The sequence below is a fragment of the Melopsittacus undulatus genome, chromosome 3, assembly GCF_012275295.1.
Source record: "Melopsittacus undulatus isolate bMelUnd1 chromosome 3, bMelUnd1.mat.Z, whole genome shotgun sequence".
NCBI lineage: Eukaryota > Metazoa > Chordata > Aves > Psittaciformes > Psittaculidae > Melopsittacus > Melopsittacus undulatus.
In genome coordinates this window covers 76,768,328-76,780,419 of record NC_047529.1, presented here as the reverse complement: position 1 = coordinate 76,780,419, position 12,092 = coordinate 76,768,328, and the positions used below count along the sequence as shown (strand labels likewise).

The 12,092-nt window shown below is 39.7% G+C and overlaps 1 protein-coding gene across 3 annotated transcripts in view; it reads left to right on the top strand.

Moving 5' to 3' along the window:
• Window positions 1-12,092, top strand: part of ARID1B (AT-rich interaction domain 1B) — a 329,860-nt gene that overhangs the window by 96,167 nt on the left and 221,601 nt on the right. For all 3 annotated transcript variants that reach the window (XM_034060376.1, XM_034060377.1, XM_034060378.1), the window contains exon 4: window positions 5,345-5,455. In XM_034060376.1, coding sequence (XP_033916267.1) covers window positions 5,345-5,455 — 111 coding nt within the window. The remainder of the gene's footprint in view (window positions 1-5,344; window positions 5,456-12,092) is intronic.

Sequence of the window (12,092 nt, the reverse complement as noted above, 5' to 3'; positions counted from 1 at the left end):
GCATTCTGTTGGCTGCTTGCATGAGACTCAGTGTTGCCTGTGCCCCTGGGCATAACATTTTTTCTGAGTGCAGCCTTACCTACAATAGTCTTCTAACAGGTTGGCTGTCCTTTGTTGTCAGTTTTGTGCTGACGGTATACAACTGGGGAGATGACATGTTAGATGTTATGGTTGGGCTAGAAGCTGTCTGTGTAGCGACACGGCACCATTTTGGTAAGGTTTTGTTGTTGTTGCAGGATTTTTTTTACATTATTTTTATTTTTTCATTGCAGCTTTTTACTGTAGAAGGTTAAAAGAAGGGAAATGTGTTGATACCTACGTGTTTACACAGAATAAACAGATACTTGGTTAAGTGGTAACAAGAAATGTCCTATAGCTCTTAACATATTTGCTTTCTTTCTGTTCCACAGTATCCCTTCAGAGATGAGTAAAATAATCTTGTATTGTAGGGCTGTGTGCTCTTCTTGGCTGCTGTACTGGGTCCTGACTTCCATTCTCAAGTGGTCTGGGGGGGGGGAAATTAACGTTTGCTTTCAATTTTGCTGTTGTCACATTGCTGTAGAATTCACTGTTCTCACACTTGAAGTCTTCTAAGGATCAACCAAGTGAATCAAGAACACGAGCTAAAATAGTTTTTAATGAGTTTTTCAAATTGAAGTCTAGTGTATTATTTACCTTCTATTTAATCATTATGGTGCTTATCTTCGTGGGTGGTCATGTTATCCCTCTGAAATTTGCTGCAGTAGAAGTGGATGAAGCCTGAATGATATTTCTCACCCAGCCCTTCTTTAAATGTGGTTTTCCTCCAAACATTAATGCTTTTACTATGCTTTCATTTTCCATTAAAAATAATTTAAACTATTTAATAGTTAGATCTTATCTTCTTCAGCAAAACTAATAACAAATGTGTATTTCATCCACATGGTTTCAAGGATTATCAGCATGATATTTATTCAGGTTTGCAGAGAACATGTAAATGTGGACAGGCTCACTTGTTTGAAACTAGGTCCAGCTAGAGGATGAAAGCATGACACTGATTAACATTGTACATCAAAAGGGAAAATGTTGTCCATCTGTGGCCTACTCCAAAGTGGTTGCAATGCAGTTGACTTGGGCTGCAGCTTGGTGGCTGTTGAAGCCAGGCTTGTGGCTGGCTGCCATTGAAGGAATGAGGTTTCCTCCCTCTATGCTCACCCAGCCCTTCCAGAGGCCAACTCTGCCAAGTAATAAAGCTGGAGGGAAAGGGGTTACTGTTCTTCCAGTTTTAAGTTGCACCATTTCAAAAAGTGGGCTAATAAAGACCACTATAGAAACTAAGGGGGAGGGGGGTGTCCAACTATGTGACTTGTGGGAGGCAGAAGCAAGGAGCCTTTGACTTTTTTGTAGGCTGATACATCTCCTTGATCGGTTTAAACCTCCATGGTAGTGAAATCCCACAGCAGAATTAGAGACTAGAAGTTTATGAGTACAGTAACAGAGAATAAGGGGGAAGAATATACCTGGTTTCCTTCTTCACTCCTCAGGCTACACAATTCTCAAGCTCCATATACTGCAGTTTGCACAGCAAGCTAAAGGTGTATACGAAACAGGGGTGGAGAAATAGTTTTGGCTCTGTGGATGATAAGCAGTTGGTAGTTATTATTACCCAATTCGAATATGGATTGATTTCTGAGCAGCTTATGCAATACATAGGTTTTAGGCTGTGTATACATAAGTAATATGTAGGCATAGTTTTTTCTTTTTTTTGCCTACCTTCTTTCACAGCATAAATGTTTCTTGCAAAGCCTCAGAAGTCTAAACTTCAGCTATTTTGAGTACATGTTTATGACTTGCTGATTATTTGTCCCTCTGCCTTTTCTAAAATCTGATGGGGGAAACCCTGATTTTAGTTATTTTACAACTTTGTTGACAGTTTGTGCTATAACAGCTATGATATGATTGGGTTTGTGCCAAGTTGGGAAGTTCTGAGTGGAAACTTGTAGCCGCCTGTTTATAAAAGGCTTGGATTTCTCTCTTACACACATGCTCTTCTTCTGTGAGGGGAAGGATTCTCAGTGATTCATAAAAATTCATAAGCTTTGCTTTGAAAGCTGATGACATTTGATGGATGAAATATTGGGAATCAAAAGAAAATAATCAAGGATCCTGGGAGAAAATTGTGCCACAGCATCAGTGGGGGACTTCTCAGCCATGACTGTCGCACAACACGTGGTAACATGCCTCTCTTCCCCTTATGTTCCCTCTGTTCAGCCCTCAATAAATCCATTCCTAGAGGCTAGAAAGAAAAACGACCTTTCAAACCTGAAAGTGAGAATTGCCAATTCCATGCATTTCTTCAGTGACAGACAATTTACCCTAATACTTCTGTCCTTATTTCTTACTTATAAAAATCTGTTGTATCTATTCTGTAATATGCTGTATGTTGAGAGAATTTCCTAGTGCAGAACTGAAGAAAGGCAGTAGGGATTTTCTCTCCTCTGTTTTTCAGTGAAAATTATACTAAGCACTGTTTTGGTTACAAAGCCAACCTCTTAGTGAAATATGCTATTATTTAATCATCATTATGTTTAGTATATAAATGGGCTGCTTTTACTGGACAATGCATATGTATAAACACATAGAATTATACACACAGCCCCATGCATATTTCATCTGGGAGATTCGCATGCCTGCAACTCACTGAGAGCAAACTGACTCTACTTCTCAAGAGCCGCCTTCCAAGTTTCCACTGACCCAAGTAGCTTAAACGGCTTTATGGAGAATATAAGGAGGTGTATGTGTCCCTGGCAGGGGGTTTGGAACTAAGTGATCTTTAAGATCCCTTCCATATGTAAGGGTATGATTCTATGTGATCTCAATCCCATTTGGAGTCTGACAGGTATCTGCATCATAACTAACACGGATGTCTTGCAGTACTTGTTTCCAGACCTCACCTAGAATTAAGCAAATGGATACGATTATTTCACATCACTATGTGAAAGCACTATGGAGATGGTGCATTTAAAAAGAAAAAGGATATCGTCACTGGGGTTTTTAGTGTGCTCTTCATTGTGTGGAGAAACATTTCATGGATGGTCTTCAAATACTCAGGTAAAAGTAAGTTCCATTCAACGTGCAGTATTTCTCATGAGGAAGTGTGCTTTCTCTTCCCTCTCTTGCTCCACAGTCCCCCTGGAAATTTCAGTAGGAAGTGCGATTAAAATCTTGCAAGTGTGTGGGGAAAAACCATGCTTGGTGCTTTGTAAGGAATTAATGGCTCTTGATTTTTCACAATATAAAACATGTTTTGCTTCCCAGCAAAATCCTGTCATGTCTTGTTCCTGAGGAAAAAGGCACAATTGCCTTTATAAAATGACATCTCCTAAACTGAATATTCCATTTATCCTTTTTCACCAATTTCAGTGTTTGTGAGTGTTCTGTTGCTGTTTGAACAAGTGGTTCTTGTTTAGGGTATTTCTGTAAGAATTGGGAAGAAGTGAGCAGAGTGCTGAGCTGGAAGTTGCAGTCTGGGGCTGCTGGGTGTATTACAGATGCCTGCGCAGTGACAGCCCTGAGCGTGCGCGCGTGTGCGTGTGCGTTTTGAAATAAAAAGGAAAGCAGAGGTTTGCTCATTTGTTTGCCTATTGTGAAGCTGTCCTGCACCTTTCTACTCCTTTGTACTGGGGTGAAGGCTGCTGAATGGGGGCCTTGTTCCATTTGTTGATTTTAAACCTCACTGTTAATCCACAGGAACCTGCTGGTGTGCGCAGCAGGAGAGCTGTGTGACAAGTGGAAATCTGGGCGGGGGGGAGCGCGGGGGGTCACAGGGGATAATAATCATTCAGCCATCAGCCTTTGTCACCCTTAAGCCTAATTGTTACCCTCTGCTGGTAACCACATTGAAATGCTGGCCTTTTAAGTGTTTCTTGATTTTACTTGGCACAGGCTTAGGGATAGGATCGTTTATTGCTGGGTTTACATCGTATCAGGTTTGCAAGGGTTTGTTTTATTAGCCGCATTGAATTTTCTACATCCCTTAAAATAATTCAGGAGAGCCCAAAGAGGTGGAAGGGGCTGGATGGAAACAGTACGGTTGTTAAACAAATTTCCCTCTCTCAGGAGCTGGGATAAAAGGAGAGACAGAAAGCTTTCCTGCTCTGCAGGCCAGCTCCCTCACGGAGTCTGTGCATGAGCAATAAGTGTCGGTCTGGATGCTGAGCTGTCTGAACAGTCTTTGGTAAAGCAGAGCAAAGCAACGTTCACGCTGCAGTGGGGTGGGCAGGGGTTGCTTTCCCTGCCCTGTCTTTGCACCAGGAAAGCGTGTGTTCCTTCAGCTGCGTGTCAAAAACTGAAGGTGTGGGGGCGGCTGAAGCACACCGAACTGGGAGTAAACTTGGGAGGGGGAGGAGAGAATTAAACCGTTTAAAAACAACAGAGAAAAACCTTTTAAGGTGAGATATCTTTTCTAGCAGTCAGGAACTGGTTCTTCAACTTTCCCTGCCAGTTACACATGCTGAAGTCAGTAGTGTGTTTTCTGTTGTTTTCCTTGAAGAAGCTAGTGTAGAAGCTGCTGCAGTAGCTAAAATGAAGCCTGAATCTAAGGCTTTGCGATGGGCAAGTGTGACGTAAGCTTGTGTTGTGGGTTGTGGGATATCAAAGGAGAGGTTGTTTAATTGCTCTCCCCACCCCTGTGGTGGGTATTGTGTTAGGCCATTACCTATGACTGCTTGGGCTTCTTGCTGTAGGGAGGGAGGTAAGTCAGCTTACCACAAAGCTGGTGTTGGCTTTGCATCTACACTTTCCTTCTAATCTGTCAGATGCAGCATGCCTCCAGCAGAAGCAGCAACTGCGTTGTGTGCTGTGACCTGACAGCTAGTGTTTGAAAGTTGTGTCAGTTGTAGTGATGATGAACCTAGGGTTGTTGCAGGAGTCTGATTATGTAGCATGATTACAATCTTATTTTCAAGTCCAGTCTTCCACCTGGCTCAGTACTTCCATCAAATGCGTGAGACTATATCTCAGTAGGATGAATGTTCTGACCACCTAGTACTTGCTACTCTTACAGTAAATGGGGGTCATTTATTTAGCAGGCTTGTTTTTGTGTGTTTCCCCATCTTCCAGTGGTATGGTTCTATGCTTGTCAGCATGTTTCTCAGCTCCCTGCATTTCTTTATAAACAGTGCAGGTCGCAGTGGTAGCTGTGAGGGCTTGATAATTCCATCAAAACTGTTTAATAAAAACTTCTGATCAAAAGAAAAAATACAACCCATCAGCATTCAGCTGTTGTATTTTCACCCTTCTGTGATGTGGATTTAATTGTAATTACTGAGTCAAGTTAATAATTCTGTTACAACTGTTGTTTCAGGACATGTCTCAGGAAGGCTATGGAACCAGATCTCAGCCCCCTATGGCCCCAGGAAAGCCTAACCATGAAGACTTGAATCTAATCCAGCAAGAAAGACCATCGAGTTTACCAGTAAGAAACTAATGTTTGTTTCAGTATTTTAAAATTAAAGCAGTTTATGTAGCATTTCATTATATCTAGGATGAGCAGATGATAAATACTGAAAGAAGAAATATTGAACAAGGTTGATCATAAACTGTTTTTAAACATGATGAGAACAGACAGCTTGTGTATAAGTGGACCTCGCTTAGGCTTGTTATGGTTCAAAATAGCATTATTTATGCACATGCATGTTTTGTTCTTGTGAACTTATGTATTTGCATAGAGGAAATAGATTGACTTTTTTAGCTCTAGGAATTCTGTACTTGCACAAAATAATCTGTTGAGGAAGAGACTTTTTTTCTGCGTCCTTTTCAAGGATTTCAGTAGATTCTGGTTTAGAATACTGCCACCAGGAGTTACTTACTCCAAATCCTGAGCATCAGTAATGAGTTTGACATGCTAATTCGGCTACTGTCTATTACTGCAGAAGTGTAGAAGTGATACTTGGGCAAGGTTGATCTTTTGGTTAGCAGATTATTTTGGACTAACATTTCTTTGTTTTTTTGAGCTCTGTGCATTTGTGCTGTGGGGAAAACAGCACAAATTAATATACTTTGCAAAGACACTGCAGGTACTTGCACTTCTGAGTATCTTATTTCATTATAATGGAGAAAGTACTCCTTAGCCTTGTGTCTGTGTGCCCTTCGTGGTTTGGGGATTTTCTTGTTGGTAGTAATCCAGCATGAATTTAAACCAACTGGAATATGTTCATTTGAATGATGAAATTTTTTTATAAACTGTATGACCACTGGCTTAGAATAATGTATCAGTCATACAGAATACTTTCTGCAGTCCATTATGTATGTATTCATCTGTAGCTATCAGAGAGATCTCTATGAAGCGTTTACCTTACTAAGACACTAACAGGTCTGGTAGTATGTAATGTAGTTTATCTCTGGTACATACAGTGATTGTCAATCACTAAAAATAGGTCAGTAAACATCTACACAGCATTTTAAAATTATTTCGTTGACATGTAGGAGAGTATATGTGCCACAAGTACTTTATATGACATTTGAGACATGCGTGTTGCAGGAGAAGCTATGGATCTGCTGTAAGAAGAGATACCCGTTTGCTTTGAACCTTGTATTGATTCGACAGTCTTTCAGGAAACCTTTTTTAAAAATACTAGTTTCTCTGAACAGGTCTCAAAAATGTATGTTGGCAGCTGCCTTAAAAATAGTAGCTACTGTGGACATTGAACTGTTTTGGCGACAGCTATGTACTTTAAAAAGCAGTGACATTAAAAGAGACGTTTTACCTCCCCCAGTTTTTCATGAGCAGTGTTCATTAGGGTAGAGAGAAGTGAATTTATTTATCAATTAATGTTCTACTAATTTGCCTGTGGTTTTCTTGAACAATTGTCCTACTTTTAATCCATGCTCTGTCCTACCTCCATCATCATGATACCTAAGCAGAGTATTGGGTATTATCTGTGTCTCTAAGTGTTTGGTATATTTAGTAGCTCATTATTATTATAGGAATGAGTAAGCTGGTAGTATTAACAATGAATGTTAACTATTTTGGCCTCACTTCTTAAACTCTAAGTTAGTCCCAAATGCTGTTATTGGGACATCTCATCACTGAAAAGCTTCGATATGTAATCAGAAAGCACTTCATGTACACAAAACCCCTGCTGTTTGGATATGGAAGGGAATGGGAAGTATTAACCATTTTGTATTTTGTTTTGGGTTTGAGTGTGTTGTTTGGTTGGTTTTCTGTTTGTTTTTCAAATTTAAAAACATCTGCAATCCTTCATATGTGGCAATAAGACTTTTTTTGATAGTGTGATCATGTTTACCATCATCTTACATCTAAGGAAAATGTCTTAGAAATTAGAAGCGATCCATATGTTCAGAGTATGGTGAAACAAGGTAGATGCTTTAATATAGCTCTGAGAGGTATGGATGGTGTGACTGTATGAAAATGGTAGTTTTTCTCTGGGGCAAGAGAGTTCAGATTTAAACTGCTACAAAAACCTGTGATCACTATCCCTTGTTTAGTATCCCTAATTATAGTGCCATTTTGGGATACTAAATATGGCTTCTTAAGTTTGTTTTCAAGGTAATGCTGTTCTTCAGGCTAGTAGTCAGTAAGTTGCCTTTGTACAGCGAACCTTGAAATGATAGTGGTGTTATGCTTTTAATAAAATCTAGTTATGTTTTGTTTCATGGTATTCTGGTATTTATACAATATGCCCGTTATCTTTTTATTTCTTAAGGGCATTGTGTAAAATCACAGCAGCTACATAGCAAGCTTACATGAGCGTCTAAAAACAACAAAAGAGATGTAATACTAAATGGTGAATGGTGTTCTCTGATGTGGCTTTGAAAAGAGTTTTCCTTTGATGGATTTGAAGAAGAGCTGGCCACTTTCTGCAGCACTGAATGCTGGCTTGTGTCGTCCTTTGGGGGACTTTTTTCAGCAGGTTTGTGTCACAGTAAGCGCAGCTGAACAGCTCAATAGTTGTTCCGTTTCCTTCACACATTGTATATAGAAGTCCTGGCATGAATGTTCCCATAAAGTTCAAAGCGGACAAATTTGTAATGCGGGTTGGTAACAAATGGCTACAAACAAAATATGGCTTTATTAGCTACTTCTAATGGCCTGTCAGATTCTATACAATGCTTGCTTTCCTTCTCCTAACTGCTCTGATATCTGGAGGGTTTGACCTGTGGGTCTCCGACCATGTGGAGTCACTGAGAGCCCAAATGAAAAGTTGCACAGAATAGTGCTCCGAGCACTTTTGTTGGGGTCACAATTAGAAGGAAATCTCAAGCTTTTGAGAAAACATGGGAGTTAGGTACTCTGTGAGGAAAAGGAAGTCATAAACAGAAACTGTTCCCTGTTAGAGTGGAGGTATAAAGAGGGGGAGAGGCTTGAATGAAATTGTCTGGAGAACAGCTACTACAGAATATATTTATTGAGACTTAAGGGATAATAGCAAAATACACATTTCTGCTGCTGTGAGAAAGCTAGAGCACAGTTACAGGAAAAAGCTTCCAAATGATATATCTGCAGATTTGTTGTTGCAGTAAAGGAGCTTGTGTCAGCAGTAGGCTGTGTGTGTCTGCGAAAACTAATCCTTTATTTTGTCTTTAATGAATAATTTTGTAAATGTTGGATTTTTGTTCACATTAAATTGTGTTGATAGAATGAAGAGCAGAAAACATAAATTAATTTTTTTTATTGGCATGAGTGTGAAAGTCATTTTGGATAGGCAGTGGTGTTTTTGCTATTAATTTCTTTGAATAAGGTATTTTTTTTTGGTCCTATATCAGGTGTGCTTGTTGTCAAATGGCCTACCTGAGGTTGCCAAGCTTTTGAAACACAGGTTTCTGCTAATTTTTTGTTTTGCAACCTATAGGTAAAGTTCTGTGGCTGCCTGAGCTGTTGTAAGCCCTGGGCAGCTGCAGTCCTGCCGTGTGCCCCACAGCATGCTGGCTGTGCCCTCCCACATCTTCCACTGTCATTCCTGGGACCAGCCAGTGCATTTGACGTGGGGAGTTGAACCAGCTGAGAAATAGCCACTCACTTTATTTCTGGGTTAGTTTTTGACTGAATCATGTAATTGCATGGATGCCACTGGTACCTCAGACAAGGAGATGGGAATCAGAATCTGTGAAGGGAAAGGAGACAGTAGGGACTGCAGCAGCTTTGATTTTAGCCACATTCTGAAAGACTGTATGATCTTCCTGGAAGGGTTTAAGATGCTGTCATCCTGTCAACTGAGACACGATGGCACAGCAGATCCCAGTGTTCACAGTTGGGCCCTGCAGTAGTCACAGAGCCACAAACAGACACAAGATACTTCACTTCTTTTTGTAAGGTTTCTGCCAGTTAACATTCTGAGCTGTTTAATTCAGTCAGTGAGTGCAAGCCCAGAGGCATAAGCATGCACGGCTGGAGGCCACTGGGGAGTTGGGCTTGTGGCAGCCCTCATCTGCATCAGTGTAAACTGTAGGGATATAGTGTCCTTAGTCTTATAACTTAACTCAGGTTCATCTTGTGTTTACTGGAGGTCATGCAGTGTTGAAGGGGGAAGGTGGTTTCTGGAGCTGAGGAAATTGGTGCTTTACCTGGTCACTCAGAATTCTGAGTTCATGGATTAATTCTGTGATATCACTTATTCACTGGGTCGTCTCACAAAGACAGAGAGGTTCTAAGGAAAACAAAATGGTAGCCAATAGTGGATGTAGAATGCCACTCGTACCTTGTGCCATGACTTGAGAAGTTTGATTGTGGTTCTGCAGTGTCTATAGTTGTATGAACTTCAGTGTCAGGTGGGTCTCAAATACTGCGTGTTGTTGCTTGGACAGATAAACTTTTTAAGTTGCCAGTTGCCTTGTTTCATTATGCTTAGTCCTGTGGAAAACAGTACATCTGCAATCCCTTCCTGATTTTATTAGCTGCTTCACAGTTCTGTTTTACCTCATTTTAATGAGCCTCTAAAGGATGTTTCGAGTGCTTCACACTCATTCCTCTGGTTGACACACCTTTTTCATTGTAGAAAGAGGGTATTAAATTAGATTTCAGAGGATATCTGTTGAGAACTACTAGTGAACTAAATGCAAGATTAGGTATACTTGTCTCACAGAACAACATCCTTTCAGATGTATCTTGATATGTGCAGGCTGTAAGGAAAATATATAGGATGATTGGGAATCCACATTCCTTGTTTCACTTCTAAAACATGAATTAGCTTGGAAAGTCATCTTGAGCAGCAGCACTCCCTGAACAAATGCCTTTAATGGGTGAAGTCTTAATAGAGCAGGAAAACAGCTTCCAGCAGTATTTGAGAAACTGTGGTTGACAGCAGGAGATACCTCTTTTCTTAGCAGTTAAACTACTGGGACCAGGGACTCTGGTGACATTTATACAGAGCTTAGTCTAGTAAGCCCTAATCATGATGAGGGTTGTGGTCAGTACCAGCATGTAAATATTAATCATCACTTTCACCCCTCTGGTAAGGACGAATCAGGTTAGAAAAAAAAATAACAAACCAAACCAAAACAAAAAGCTTGATCTAACTTTAACTGATGTTTTAAAATCCAGAATATTATTTCTGATTTGACGGGGGGGAAAAATAATCTGTAAATGGATTCTTGGTAACTCTTGGGAGGCAAATGCAGTTGCCAGTTGACAGATGCATGTGTAGTACATGATAGCAATTCTGTCCTGTAGTTATTTGCTTCTATTCATGTCTCTGTTGAAAATAACTGGGAGTATGTTAAACCATGAACAAGAAGGAAATACGAGTATGTAATACTTGTGAATTAAATTTTCCATCATTTTTACATCAAGTAGGATAAGACTGGTGTGCCTCTTTCCCACTTTCTTTTTTCTGCAGTGTTGTAAAATAACTGAATGATCTTGTTTTCCTTTGTTTGGGTCAAGAAATTCTAGCTGAAAATTGTTACTCTGTGAAAGAAGATTATTGACTCAACAAGCCTTCAATTTTCAGTGAATAACACTCCCACCATCTAGCTTCAGGAACATGTGGTGCATGCATTCTATTTTAAAGTACAGACTGTAATTTAAAACTGAGGCAGTTTGATGCCCCACTGAACTTTGTTTAAGCCTGGAATAAAAGGAAAAAAGCTTCAAGTTGCAAAGAAGTGACTAAGCTTTCTCAAAGGCTTTTCTTAGCCATTGGAATTGGAAAAAGTTGCTATTTTTTCCGAGTAATTTTAATTCTAGAACAAATGCATTGGCATTTGGGGTTGGGTGGTTGGGTTTTTTTGTTTAGTTGGTTTTTGTTTGTTTTGGGATTTTTTTGGTTTTTGTTTTTTTGTTTGGGGTTTCTTTGTTGGTTTTTATTAGGGGTTTTTGGGAGGGATTGTTTTTGGGTTTTTTTTTCTTAATTGCCATTCTATGTAATACGCCTGTACTAGATCAAGTTTCCTACAATGCATACGTATAGTGGTACCAAGTACATGTATTTCAGTTTGTTTCTGAGGTGCAGAACATGCTCCATTGTTGGTGCCAGTGGACATAGACTCTGTGTGTGTGGGCTCCTGTTTGTGTCTTGGTGTCCATCAGAATAGTGGGTCAAATCCAGTGTAAGCCACTGCAGCGCCACTGACATCAATGATGTTGTCAGGGGGACGCACTTACACTTTGTGTGTTGTTGAAAATCTCAGCCTGCATGCTCATGCATGTTTTACATCTGGCTTCAGTGAAGCCAGGATTTCATGTGGTAATCAAACTTGATTCATTGTCTGAGAGTCAACTTGTACATTCAGTTTAAGTCCTATTTCTAGAGAAAAGTACAGTTAAAAGTAATGCAGAGCAGCCATGGGCATATTTTCCATGTAGTATTAAACTGAAACATTGAAACCAAAACTGTTGATTCTTCAATTAAATATTCTTGCTATTAAAATTAAAATGTGCAATGTGAAGAGAAGGTCCTGTTGTTAGTCATTTGTGTTTTGTACTTTCCAGGATTACTTGGTTTTGCTTGATTGATTGATCACATTTATTTAAAAAACAGTGCTAGGTGATTATTGAAGTATAAAAACTAATTTCACTAAGTACTATAAAAAAGATGTTTGGCTCTTCCATCACCTTATGTTTTCAAAATACTTTACAATGTTTACATTAGCCC